Genomic DNA, 14,276 nt, shown 5'->3' with positions numbered 1-14,276 from the left:
GACAGCAATGAGGTCACCCCTGAGCCTCCTCTCTCCACGCTAAACAACCCCAGCTCCCTCAGCCTCTCCTCATAGGGTTTGTGTTCCAGGCCTTTCACCATCTTCATTGCCCTTCTCTGGATATGTTCCAGCACCTCAACATCTCTCTTGAATTGAGGAGCCTAGAACTGGACACAGCACTCAAGGTGTGTCCTGAACCAGTGTTGAGTAGAGGGGAAGAATAACCTCCCTTGTCCTACTGACCACACGGTTCCTGATACAGGCCGGGATATCATTGGCTCTCTTGGCTACCTGGGCACACTGCTGGCTCATCTTCAGCCTACTATCTATCAGTACCCCCAGGTCTCTTTCTTGCTGGCTTCTCTCCAGCCACTCTGTATCCAGCCTGTAGTGCTGCTTGGAGTTGCTGTCGCCAAAGTGTAGAACCCTGCACTTCACCTTGTTAAATCACATCCCACTGGACTCTGCCCACCCATCCAGCCTGTCCAGGTCCCTCTGCAGGGCTCTCCTATCTTCCAACAGATCAACACCTGCTCTTAGCTTGGTGCTGTCTGCAAACTTACTGATGCAGGACTCAATCCCCTCCTCCAGGTCATCAATAAAGATATTGAACAGGACTGGGCCCAGCAATGATTCTTGGCAAACACCAGTAGTGACTGTCTGCCAACTGGATGTGGCACCATTCAATACCACCACTCTCTTAGCCCAGTTTCTTTCCAGCCAGTCCTTGACCCATATCAGAGTGAATCTGTCCAAGCCACGTGGCTCAGCAGGCCCCTTACTTCTTCCTCCTGGATTAGAGGAGAACGATACTGGGCCTTGACTCCATCTGCCAGCTCAGGAGCCCAGCTGTCCTGCAGACAATCTGTCTCACTATTGAAGACAGAGGCAAAGAAGGCATTAAGCACCTCTGCCTTTTCCTCATCCTTTTTCACTGTATTCCCCTCTCTAGCTAATAAGGACTGGAGGTTGTCCTTGCCCCTTCTCTTGGCATTCATATATTTATTAGAAACATTTTTTTTTTCCTTAACAGCCGTGGCCAGCCTCAGTTCTAAAAGGGCTTTTGCCTCTCATTTTTTTTCCTACAAGATCTAGCAATATCCTTGAACTTTTCCTGGGAAACCTCCATTTTTTTTCCAAAGGCAATACACTCTCTTTTTATTATTTAATTCCTTTATCAACTCCTTGCCCATCCAGTCTGGCTGCCTCTCTCATCAGCTTGTCTTCAGGTACAATGGTACAAACTGCTCCTGTGCCTTCAGGAGTTCTTTCTTGAAGTAGGTCCAACCTTCCTGGACCATCTTGTTCTTAAGGGCTTTCTTCCCAAGGAGCTTTCTGAGGTAGTTCTTTAAATAGGCTGAAGTCTGCCCTTTGGAAGTCCAGTGTGGAGGTTCTGTTGATGCCCCTCCTGGTTTCACCATACATTGAAAACTCTATAATTTCATGGTCACTGGACCTCAGGCAGCCTCCAACCACCACATGCCCAACCAGCCCCTCTCTATTTGTGAGCAGCAGGTCAAGCACAGCACTCAAGGTGTGGCCTGAACCATTGTCGAGTACAGGGGCAGAATGACCTCCCTGCTCCTGCTGACCACACCATTCCTGATGCAGGCCAGGATGCCACTGGCCCTCTTGGCCACCTGGGCACACTGCTGGCTCATGTTCAGGTGGGTATCAAATAGCACCCCCAGATCCCTCTCTATTTGGCTGCTCTCCAGCCACTCCAATCTCAGCTTGTATCTCTGCATGGGGTTGTTGTAGCCAAAGTGCAGCACCCGGCACTTGGAGCTATTGAACGCCATCCCATTGGACTCTGCCCATCTGTCCAGGTGGTCAAGGTCCCACTGCAGAGCTCTTCTGCCCTCCAACTCAGTCACATCTGCCCCCAGCTTGGTGCCATCTGCAAACTTGCTGATGACTGACTCGATGCCCTCATCCAGATCATCTATGAAGATGTTAAAGAGGATGGGGCCCAGCACTGATCCCTGAGGGACACCACAAGCGACAGGCCGCCAGCTGGATGTGGCACCATTCACCACCACTCTCTGGGTCCGGCCCTCTAGTCAGTTCCTAATCATGCACTGAATGCTGCCATCCAAGCCATGGGCTGACAGCTTAGCCAGCAGTTTGCTGTGGGGGACAGTGTCAAAGTCTGAAGTCCAGATAGACCTCATCCACAGGCCTCCCCACATCCACAAAGTGGGTCACCTGATGATAGAAGGAGATCAGGTTAGAAAGGCAGGATCTGCCCTTCCTAAACCCATGCTGGCTGGACCTGAGCCCTTTGCCATCCCTCAGGTGCGCTCTTATCACCCCCAAGATAACCTGTTCCATCAGTTTCCCTGGCACTGAGGTCAGGCTGACAGGTCTATAGTTCCCAGGTTCCTCCGTCCGACCCTTCTTGTGGATGGGGACCACGTTGGCCATTTTCCAGTCACCTGGGACCTCTCTGGTGAGCCAGGACTGCTAGAAAATGATGGAGAGCAGCTTGGCCAGCTCATCTGCCAGCTCTCTCAGCACCCTGAGATGGATCCCATCTGGTCCCATGGACTTGTGGGTGTCCAGGTGGCTCAGCAGGTCCTGAACTAATTCCTCATGAATTTCCAGGGGAACACACCGCTCCCCGACCCCATCCCCCTGTTCAAGAAGCCATTTGCCTCCTCCTCCCTCCTTACTGTTGAAAACTGAGGTGAAGAAGGCATTCAGGACCTCAGCCTTTTCTACATCATCAGTTATAGTGTTCCCCTCCTGGTCCAGTAAGGAGTGGAGGTTGTCCTTGCCCTTTTTTTTTAGCATTGATAAATTTATAAAAGTGCTTTTTGTTATCTTTCATGGAAGTAGCCAGCCTAAGTTCTAGCTAGGCCTCAGCTTCTCTAATTTTTCTCCTGCATAATCTGGCTACCTCCTTAAACACGTCAGGAGAAGCCTTCCTCTCCTTCCAGAGGTGATACACCCTCTTTTTTTCCCCCAGTTCCTTGAGGAGCTGTTTGTTCATCCAGGATGGTCACCTTCCCCGCCGGCTCATCTTTCGGCACGTGGGAACTGCCAGCTCCTGTGCCTTCAAGAGCTCCTGTTTAAAGTAGGTCCAACCATCCTGGACTCCTTTGTTCTCATGGACTGCTGCCCAGGGCACTTTGGAAATAAGTTTCTGAAGCAAATTAAAGTTTGCCCTCCGAAAGTCCAAGGTGTGGGTTTTGTTGTTGTACCTCCCTATCTCCCTGCATATTGAAAACCCCACTATCTCATGATCATGCACCCCAGGCAGCCTCCCACTGTCACATCTCCTACCAGCCCTTCTCTGTTGGAGAGCCAACGACCCCATTATGCCCCACACCTACTTCTCCAGAGTTGCTGGAGGCACTACATCAGCAGGACGTGCAGATGCAGGTGCTGCTAGAACTAATGGAAAGGTTAGAGAAGGACTCCCCCAAGCGGGCAGTCAAGGAAGCATACACAAAAGACCACCAATCAATCATTGAAGGCCTGCATAATGTAGAATACCAGATATTTGGACCTGTTGATACCGGTCCATCTCCCATCCAAGATAGAGCTCCCGTTCCTGCTCCTGTTCCTGCTTCTGCTCCAGCTCCTGTGGCAGAAGATTTAGAGGAGAAGGAGGGATGCCAGAGGGCCTGGACAAAACAATGCCTGTGGTTGGGAGAAATGACTCTGCCACAAGCTGATTAGTATCTACAGATAAGATTTGGTTCAGGTATCCTGGAGGAAGATCGCAAAGCATGGGATGAGTGGAAAGCTTTACAACAATTGTCAGCTTCAGCATACTCCACAATGTTGTGGTTTTCCCTTTGGCTAAAGAGAAGGGATGATAAAAGTGTCCCCAAAGATGAGCTATCTAGGTCACCTCCACAAGGCTCTGGGATGGATGGGGCTGATCCTCAGAGGGATCCAAACTTCGATATTGGTCAATGGTGGTGTCATGGAGGGTAGCAAAGCTCCTTTTAGCAAGGCCCCTGTTGTGCATGTTATAGAGTCTCACATTGAAGGCCAAAGCAACCACGAAATCAAAAACAATCTTTCCAGTACCCATGAGAAGATTCCTCCCTAGGAAGGGTAAAAGGTAAACATTGGCTCTGCTTTGGTTTGAGGGGACTTTGGTTCCCATGTCCGCTCAACATCTGTTGGGGGATGATCTCTGGGTGGTCTTACAGGTTGTTTATGGTAAGAATTGTCCAATTGTACAAGTTGATTATAATTTGTACCAATCTGTAAAAATAACGTAAAAATCACCTGAACTGGTTGAGCACACCTCTCTTAAACATTATAAAAATGGTGTGTCTGCCTTGATCGGGAGCTTGCTCGCTCACTCTCTCTCCTGCTGCGCCAGCTCCTGTGACCTCTCACCCTGCTGAACCTGCTTGCCACGAGACCAGAGGACGCCTGATCCTCTGAAGCCAGGGCTTGCCTGGGCCCGATCCTGTGGAGAGGTTGGACAACGCCCTGAACTTCATAAACACTTCAAAACTCTGCTGAAACTGCTTTGAACAGTGAGTAACCAACAAACTTTTACTTAAAGACTTAGCAACTTATCGAGACTCAAAGAACTCTCTTAAAATCATAGACTCTCCTTATTTTGACATTTTCTGCAATTATTACCTGCGACCGCGGATCAAAAGAATTTACATGGGATAGTTTAGATAAGTTCTGGGAAGGGGATTTTTCATACTTTAGCAATAAATCATTTAATCTTTACAAATCAGCCTTGCATGTTTTCCCCATAAATTCTCCTAAACTGCATTCCATGACAGGTGGAAAAGGATAATACACAATGCAGTTATTGAAGGACAGATGCTTCCTGCAAGTCTCACTGCTCTTCCAGTCATCATTCAAGGGGATCAGCAAACATGGGCTCTCCTGGACTGGAAAGTTGTTTCTAGAATCCAGAAATTAATGATGGCCTATGGCCATGAGAAAAAAAATGTTTTATCTATGATGACATCCTTTTTCGAGAGCCAGACTCTCCTGCCCATCAATATCAGGGCCATAATGGAGTTGATTCTAACACCATCCACCTTCCAAGCTTTTAAAGACAAGTGGCAAGACAAATGTGAGGTGGACATGCTGAACAATTTAAACAACCCTGCAGATGACTCCCTGTGATATGCCTCCCCTGATCAGTTAATGGAGTCTGGACAGTTCAAAGAGGGGGTGACGCAGGCTGCAATGCATCCTCGGATTATCCAACAGGCTCAAGCATTGGCCTTGGCAGCTTTCAAAGATGTTCCACAAACAACCCCAAGCAGCATTACAGGCTGGGGACAGAGTGGCTGGAGAGCAGCCAGGAGGAAAGGGACATGGGGATACTGATAGATAATAAGCTGAAGATGAGCCAGCAGTGTGCCCAGGTGGCCAAGAGAGCCAATGGCATCCTGGCCTGCATCAGGAACAGTGTGGCCAGCAGGACAAGGGAGGTTATTCTTCCCCTGTACTCAGCACTGGTCAGGCCACACCTTGAGTGCTGTGTCCAGTTCTGGGCCCCTCAATTCAAGAGAGATGTTGAGGTGCTGGAACATGTCCAGAGAAGGGCAACAAAGCTGGTGAGGGGCCTGGAGCACAAATCCTATGAGGAGAGGTTGAGGGAACTGGGCCTGTTTAGCCTGGAGAAGAGGAGGCTCAGGGGTGATCTTATTACTGTCTACAACTACCTGAAAGGGCATTGTAGCCAGGTGGGGGTTGGCCTCTTCTCCCAGGCAACCAGCAATAAAACAAGGGGACACAGTCTCAAGTTGTGCCAGGGTAGGTCTAGGATGGATATTAGGAAGAAGTTCTTCACAGAGAGAGTGATTTCCCATTGGAATGGGCTGCCCAGGGAGGTGGTGGAGGCACCGTCCCTGGGGGTCTTCAAGAAAAGACTGGATGAGGCACTTAGTGCCATGGTCTAGTTGACTGGCTAGGGCTGGGTGATAGGTTGGTCTGGATGATCTTGGAGGTCTCTTCCAACCTGCTTGATTCTATGATTCTATGATTATCACATCTTCGACAGGTTCTGAGAAAAGCCTCTTTTCCCCCACTCCTTTTATCTCTTTTCAGGGGACAGTTTCACTTCAGGTGTCTGCTTTGACCACACTGGAAACAGATAATTTTCTTGGAACCCTTGTCACCTTTCCCTTGCACTCTGGATGGTTTTAATGCCACTGCCATAGCTTTTGCGTGTATTTTGGCCTTTTCTTTCTCCTCCTGCAGCCATGGCACTCCAGTGCATGCCTCAATCATTTGAGACATGGTTGATTCCCTTGGAAGAGAAATGAGGATTTTTTGACACCTTGGGTTGGTGTTCTGGAAGGCCAAGTCCTTTCCCACTGCTGATTTTGCATCATCATCCAAATTTGGTGCAGCATCAAGTGCCTCCCTGTCAAGGTCCAGAGGAGCAGAGATTAACAGTATCTCTGTCCAGTGGAGCTAGACCAGTTCTTATGGATTCTGTGTTGTGAAATTAAGGTGCAAACGAGACCATATATCACCATGAAACTGTTTATTAAAGGATAAGGTTGGGCAAAACGGAGGGAGAGAGGGGAGAAGGGGGAGAGAGAAAGATCAGAACAGAGGGAGAGAGGGGAGAAGGGGGAGAGAGAAAGATAAAGAGATCGATGGAGAAGGAAAGAAGGAGCAGGGAAGGGGAAAAGGCTGTGAGCATATTACCCTCAGTCGCAGATGAAGGAGTGAGAGAGAGACGGGTGCGTGGCCCAGGGATGATCTTCTGCGGAGTTTGTCAGAGGTTCTCCAGGCGGTGTGCAGCTCTGGTGGTCTGGTGATGGTCTGCCCTCGGTGGTCCGGTGGTCCGGTGGAGGTGCCACTCTCTGCCTGCTGGTGATGCCACTGGTGGTGCGGTGGGAATACCACTGGTGGGGATACCACCCTTGGTCTGGTGGGGATGCCACTCTTTGGCAGGCCTTTCTCCTGCCTTTTTATACAGATTTCTGCTCAGTGTCCAGCTGCAGCCCCCCCAGGGCATCTTCCTGTGCATTCTCACACATTCGCAGGGGTCGGGCGTCGCCGGGGGAAGGGCCTCCGCCCTCTCTCGGCTACACCTGTCCACACCCTGCATACACAGCCCTTGGGGGCAGCTGAGATAAGATGGAGGCTTCCTGGGCAGTCCAGCCAGGGTGAGGTTTAGGAGTTTCAAAGGTATTGTCTGTTGATTTGCATCTCTGAGCTTTTGGGCCAAGCACCGAGTCTGAGTCCCAGAAGTAACAAGATTAAGGAGGGACAATGCAATCTTTATCTTTGTTGATTAACAAGAGAGAGGATCAGACTCTCACATCACCCCGTCAACAAAGATAAAAGAGGGAAAAAGGATGGGGGGGGGGAAGAGAGAGAAAGGAAAAGGAAAGGTTTAGGGGAAAAATGGGGAAGTTTTATACAATTTTCACAATAGACATGGGTTTTGATCAGGTAATGGCCCGAACGTGTCTCACACCATCAGTGGATATAAATTGCATATTGGATACTACACGTTGAATCAGTTGTATAAAACAGGGAATGATACATGGCAAGAAAAGTAACAATGCCAAAACACATAACAAATGAAACAACATCTGTTTAACCCAAGGTCTCCCTGGAAGCCAGGAGAGCCAGTCCATATTCCATCCTTCCCAGGTCTGGACAGGTACATGAGCTAATTTTCGAATCCCAGAAGATATTTGTCTCACTACTTTCCCATTGTCATCAATCTGTAGACAACAGTTGGAATCATTTAATTTTCCACAAACCCCTCCTTCTTCTGCTAACAGATAATCAAGAACCATTCACAGAGTTTCCAGGTAGCAGGACCATAGTATTTAAAAGTCTGTTGGGGAGGTCCAGTCACCTTTTTCCCCATTTTTGACCACTACCTTGTGCCAAATGAGTGGAGATGGACCTTCTCTTTCTTCCCAAATTATCATATACTTTGATTCCCAGACCCTTTCCTTCTCCACCTGGGAGTAAGAAAAACAGTGGGTGAATCAGTCCAATATAGCATACCCCAGTCCAATTAGGTGGTAACCTTTTTATAGAATTTGTCCCTGCCAATGTGTTAGGGAAAAGGACATTATTCCATCTCCCCTCAGGATGTGCATGACCCTTCATACTACAATACCAAGCGCCCAAATGATTTCTCACTAAGACAATACACCAAAGACATATTTTAGACAAAAGAACAATGCTGAATTGCTTAACAAACCAGGACAGAATACATTAATTCCATATCCCCCCACCCCGTCAATCCTTCAGGTGGGAGTCCATTGAAGCTCGTGTAAACCTTCCCCGTGTATCAGGCAAAAGAATAATGCTGTGTCATTTAACAAAACAGAACAGAATACATTAATTCCATATCCCCCCACTCCGTCAGTCCTTCAGGTGGGAGTCCATTGAAGCTTAGGTAAAGCTTCCCTGTGGGTCTGATGAAACTGCCAGACTGTGAGGAAAGGGCAGTCGGCAGTCCTCTGTTGTAGTGATGCTGCGGGGAGAACTTGTAGCCTGCAAAACTTGAGAAGTCATTAGTATGGCAACAAAACAAATCCTTCTGACAATATCTCAAGGAATCTTTAGTCAACTCCCTCAGATACTGATAAGGTATCAGGGCAAAGCACCCCCACCCAGAGAGAGGCTCCCTGAGCCTGCCCAGGTGAAGCTAATTGCTTTGAATGGGCCGGTAAGTGCCTTTGATTGTTTCAGCTTGAAGCCAAGCTAGGCACAAACCAAATCCACCTCCCAAACCCTGTACAATTTGCAATTGATTGATGAGCTCACAGATCTCTAGGCTTCACCTCCCCCACTCACCACAGAGGGGTGAAGCTCTCAGCTCCTCTGAGGCTGAGAAGGGGGCACGCCTTTCCCCACATCAGATAAGTCTATCAAGGGGGGTGCAGTGGGTTCGAGTTTCTGGCTAGACTCTGGCCAGTTTTTTACAACGATTTCCAAGTGCACTGAAGATAACCCATCAATCACTTCTTTTGGGATACCTTTCTTTCGGCCAAGCCCCCACCAATACTGTCTAGTGTTCAGGTGCTCTCTTCCCCCAGTCGAGTGTCGTTTGGGGATTCGAAGCATCTGGCTCCGGGGGTCTGCACTTGGCAGTGGGTGATTAATTTTCACATGCCTCAAGCCTCTAGGCTCAGGCTTATGAACTTCCTCAGGCACCCCATACTGTCTGGCATAATCTAATAGCTCTCTAGCCACCTCCTCCCACGTCCATTGTCTGCAATCCGGCTGGTTCCTCCCGGGTGTTAAGTGCTCCCTCAGAGTAGCTTGTATCCGGGAGGTAAGTGGGGTGTCAGCTATCTCCTTTTGAAGCTGAATGCCTTTCATCTTAAGGGAGTCAGGAAGTCCCCTCACCAGAGGGGTCATTCGCTTCGGGTCCACCAAGAGAGAAAGGGGCGATTCAAAATGATGTTTCAGTTCTCGATCATAGACCATTTGCAAACAAGCTGCCTTCTGCACATTTTCCATGATCTGATTCATGCCTCCCCTCAGAACTAGAGGCTCTCCTCTCTCCTTTGAATCAAAGCCCCCAGCCCAGAAAGCTGCTCGCTGAGTAAGGCTCCAGGGACCACTCCTATTTCCCGTAGTTAGGAACACGTTAGCACCCCAATAGCCTGTAGCTTCAGCCTCTGTCAACCTAATTTGATCACCTCCAGTTCTAGAGACATGCCATACATATTCCACCTCAGACTCTCCAGCCGAACGTGTAAACTCTTTACGCAGTTTGGCCAGCTCAGTGGAAGAAAAGGGTATCTCTTTCGTTGTGATGGCAGGGGTGCCATCCTCATCCTCATACAGCATTTCAGTTTTAATGAGAGGACGCATGTGAGCAGCAGCTTCCTCTGCTGCTGCCAGCTTTGCCTGGGGGTATATGGAGGCAGGCTCTGTCTGCTTTAACTCTTCCTCCTTCAAAAACCACTTTTGCCACTTCTGTTCTGTTTTTAATCTATCCTTAAGATCTGCCACTTCGTCTTTTAAAGTTACAATATGCCCTTGCAGGGAATCTACCAGATCCTGCAAGGAGGAAATGATTTTATTCTCTCGTCCGTTTTGGCTTTGCTTTTCATCTATTGAAGTGGCCAAACACGCACCCAAAACTGCACAGATGAAGGCTTTGCCCTTTCCCGACTTGGCCCGTGCCTCCTTCTGCAGGGCCACAATCCGATCCGCCACACTCTGACAGTTACTCCAGTTCTCACGGGCCCAGCCCAGCCCTTCCACGGACGGGCGGGCACCGTGAGCTTCCAACAGACAGAAAAGCCTCTCCACCGTGGCCATTGCCTTTAAGGTAAGAGCTCCACGGGGAGGTCACAACAACACAAAGACCTTATACCTCAAAATCTTCCCTACAAAAACCGCTCAAAGAAAGCTCACACACACAATAAATTCCTCCAGGGAGATCACACCAAGATCTAGCTTCTCGGAGAGGACAGCCACAGTCACCCCGAGAGGACACACTTTACCAACAGAGAAACTGTTCCGTTTGGGTTCACTAGACTTCTCGGGGGGGAAATTCTTTCCCCCAGGACACACTTTACACAATCCTATTTACCGCAGGGTACTAAGAATTCTCGGGAAGGCCACACTATAAAATCAACACTTGTACCCTAAAATATTCTTTCCCGGGAACGCAGAGATCTAGCTTCTCGGAGAGGACAGCCACAGTCACCCCGAGAGGACACACTTTGCCAACAGAGAGACTTCTCAGGGGAAATTCTTTCCCCCAGGACACACTTTACACAATATTCACAAGTTTCCTAGACTTCTTGTGAACCTTTCCCCAAGGGGACACACTTTAACAATATTCTCAATTTTACTAGACTTCTTGTGGAGGTAGCTCTCCCCAAGAGGACACACTTTACACAATATTTCCTATTTACCACAGGGTACTAAGAATTCTCGGGAAGGTCACACTATAAAATCAACACTTGTACCCTAAAATATTCTTTCCCGGGAACGCAGACACATTTAGGCATTTGAAGAATCCCCACACTCTGCTCCACAAGCATTCACTTTGCTCTCAGAGCACATCTCAGACACACTCGTGCACACTTTGGGGTTCTCAGAAATGCAACAGTTTCCTGATGATACTTTCACTACACAGAATCCTGTCCGTGACGCCAAAAACTGTCAAGGTCCGGAGGAGCAGAGATTAACAGTATCTCTGTCCAGAGGAGCTAGACCAGTTCTTATGGATTCTGTGTTGTGAAATTAAGGTGCAAACGAGACCATATATCACCATGAAACTGTTTATTAAAGGATAAGGTTGGGCAAAACTGAGGGAGAGAGGGGAGAAGGGGGAGAGAGAAAGATCAGAACAGAGGGAGAGAGGGGAGAAGGGGGAGAGAGAAAGATAAAGAGATCAATGGAGAAGGAAAGAAGGAGCAGGGAAGGGGAAAAGGCTGTGAGCATATTACCCTCAGTCGCAGATGAAGGAGTGAGAGAGAGACGGGTGAGTGGCCCAGGGATGATCTTCTGCGGAGTTTGTCAGAGGTTCTCCAGGCGGTGTGCAGCTCTGGTGGTCTGGTGATGGTCTGCCCTCGGTGGTCCGGTGGTCCGGTGGAGGTGCCACTCTCTGCCTGCTGGTGATGCCACTGGTGGTGCGGTGGGAATACCACTGGTGGGGATACCACCCTTGGTCTGGTGGGGATGCCACTCTTTGGCAGGCCTTTCTCCTGCCTTTTTATACAGATTTCTGCTCAGTGTCCAGCTGCAGCCCCCCCAGGGCATCTTCCTGTGCATTCTCACACATTTGCAGGGGCCCGGCGTCGCCGGGGGGAGGGCCTCCGCCCTCTCTCAGCTACACCTGTCCACACCCTGCATACACAGCCCTTGGGGGCAGCTGAGATAAAATGGAGGCTTCCTGGGCAGTCCAGCCAGGGTGAGGTCTAGGAGTTTCAAAGGTATTGTCTGTTGATTTGCATCTCTGAGCTTTTGGGCCAAGCACCGAGTCTGAGTCCCAGAAGTAACAAGATTAAGGAGGGACAATGCAATCTTTATCTTTGTTGATTAACAAGAGAGAGGATCAGACTCTCACACTCCCATAATTGATTGACAAATCTGGAGTATGATTTGTCTTCTCCTTGCCTTAAGTGGGCATAGGGATAGGCAAGTTTTCCCATTTGTGGTACTTCTCTGAATATTGCCAGGGCCAGTGCTTGAGTTTGTTGGATAATTTGAGGAGGCATTGCAGCTTGTCCTGCTCCATCCTTACATTGTCCAGTCTCCATTAACTGATCAAGTGTGGCAAATCACAAGGAGTCATCTGTGGCATTGTTTAGATTGTTCATCGTGGCCCCCTCGCATTTCTCTGGCCAGATGTTTTTAAAAATCAGGAAGGCTGACTGGGTTAGGATCAGCTCCATCAAGGCCCTGATATCAATGGGCAGCAGAGTCTGGCTCTTGAAAAAGGATGTCAGCAATGAAGCAATGATAAAACGTGCTTCTTCTCATGACCACAGTTCATCACTGATTTTGGGATGCTGGAAATGACTTTCCAGTCCAGGGGAGCCCATATTCACTGATCTCCTTGAATGATGACTGGAAGAGCAGTGAAACTTCCTGGTAGCATCTCTCCTTCAATAACTGCATTTTGTATTATTCCTTTCCACCACTGGCCCATATCAAGGTCTGGATCCCTTGGGAGATCACCCCCATCATCCCCAAGTCTTTGTTCAGGGAATCACAATGGATCATCTTTCGAGACCCTCTTGTCATCCCTTCTCTTTGGCCAGAGGAAGAACCATGATGTTGCAGGGTCTGTGGGGCCTCTTAATTGTTGTAAAGCTTTCAACTCATGCCATGTGTTGTGATCTTCTTCCAGGATACCTGAACCAAATTTTGATTGTAGATTGTGATCAGCCTCTCTCAGACTCATTTCTCCTGACCCCAGGCACTGTCTCACCCAGGCTTTCTGCCTTCTCTCCTTCTCCCCAAAGTCTTCTGCTGCAGGAGCAGGAGCTTTGTCTTGGAAGGGAGACGGACCAATATCAACAGGTCTGAAAATATGTCGTTCAACATTTTGCAGCCCTTCCCTTATGGTCTGGTGGGCCCTTTTGCACATTTCCTCGACTGCCCACTTGGAGGAATCCTTGTCCAACCTTTCCATTTGATCTAGCAACAATTGCATTTGCTCATCCTGCCTGCGCAGTGCCTCTAGCAATTCCATGGAGACAGGAGCGGGGTGTAGTGACCCTGACAGTGGTGTACTGGCCCCATCGACTTCCATTGGCTTAGCAGAACCACCTGTTTTAAGGTTCATTTTCTTGTCTTCTGAACTATTAGAGTACGGGGGGCAGGAATGCCAAAAGGGATGGAGAAACCCACTTCCTTGGCTACAGATTACAATTGCCCCTGAAAAACTCCCTTTCAGGCTTTGATATTGAGTATACTTTTTGGTCCCTCCAGTGGTGTAATGCTCAGATTTTCAAAAGTATCTTCAACAGTGGAGTGCACCTTCGCCTCCCTCTTATCCTCCTCCAGCATTGTCTGAACAGTTTTCCAAATCAGAGCAAGCTCTCTCACCTCTTTACTTCCAATGGTCAGAGTGCCCCATGAGTCATCTCCTATCTTCTTCCAGACCTCCTCACAAAATAATTGGCTTAAATCCTTTAAATATCCCCTCCTTTGACTCCACAACAATAATTTTACTAAATCTCTTTCCCTCAGAGGTACCTCCCTTTTTTGCACAAGCTGCATTAGTGTTTTCATGGCAGCTCTTTCCACTGCAGAAGCAGTGACCCCCATTGTCTCACCATTATCATTCATGGATCCACACTTCCCTACCTCTCTCAGGCAGCCCATCTAACCTCTTTACCAGTGGGAGAGACCCCCTTCTTTCTCTGACCAATCCGTGTCTGACACTCCTTCATTCTGAGAAGTCATGTCAGGGTCACCAGATACTGAGTGTTCCTCAAATCATTGAAGGGACCAGTACAACAAGTCTGACACCAATATGATGTGTAAAGTCAAAACTGTTTATTGCAGCTAAAAGTGATGCTTATATAACTGGCTAATACAATGTGTTTATTTCTGATAGGTTACATAGCAGAATATGGGCTGTCCACATACCCAGAGGCAGATCTGACTGACCGGCCCTCCTAATCCCCCTCGCACAGCTAACTACAGCTAACTTTGCAGCTTCTATGCCAGCCTTCTCAAGGTTATTTCCCCCACAGCTTCACTTTCTTATCAGTATGTCCTAACGTTACCCTTCCTGATTTCCTTATTTCAGACTGCTCAATTCTGCCCAAACCCCAACAAATGTCCAATCTAATCCTCCCATGGAGTGATGAATA

General features: G+C 48.6%; 1 protein-coding gene across 1 annotated transcript; it reads right to left on the bottom strand.

The window, feature by feature from the left end:
* Positions 1–8,796: 8,796 nt before the first annotated feature.
* LOC135192921 (uncharacterized) lies at positions 8,797–13,207 on the bottom strand. The gene is made up of 2 exons (XM_064176314.1): positions 12,808–13,207; positions 8,797–10,274 (listed from the first exon to the last, which is right to left on the bottom strand). Exons 1-2 carry the CDS (start codon positions 13,205–13,207, stop codon positions 8,797–8,799), a joined length of 1,878 nt encoding a protein of 625 aa, XP_064032384.1.
* Positions 13,208–14,276: the final 1,069 nt, after the last annotated feature.

Source organism: Pogoniulus pusillus, chromosome Z, assembly GCF_015220805.1.
Source record: "Pogoniulus pusillus isolate bPogPus1 chromosome Z, bPogPus1.pri, whole genome shotgun sequence".
NCBI lineage: Eukaryota > Metazoa > Chordata > Aves > Piciformes > Lybiidae > Pogoniulus > Pogoniulus pusillus.
Note: the sequence above shows the minus strand (reverse complement) of the source record. Positions and strands in the feature narration are given on the sequence as shown.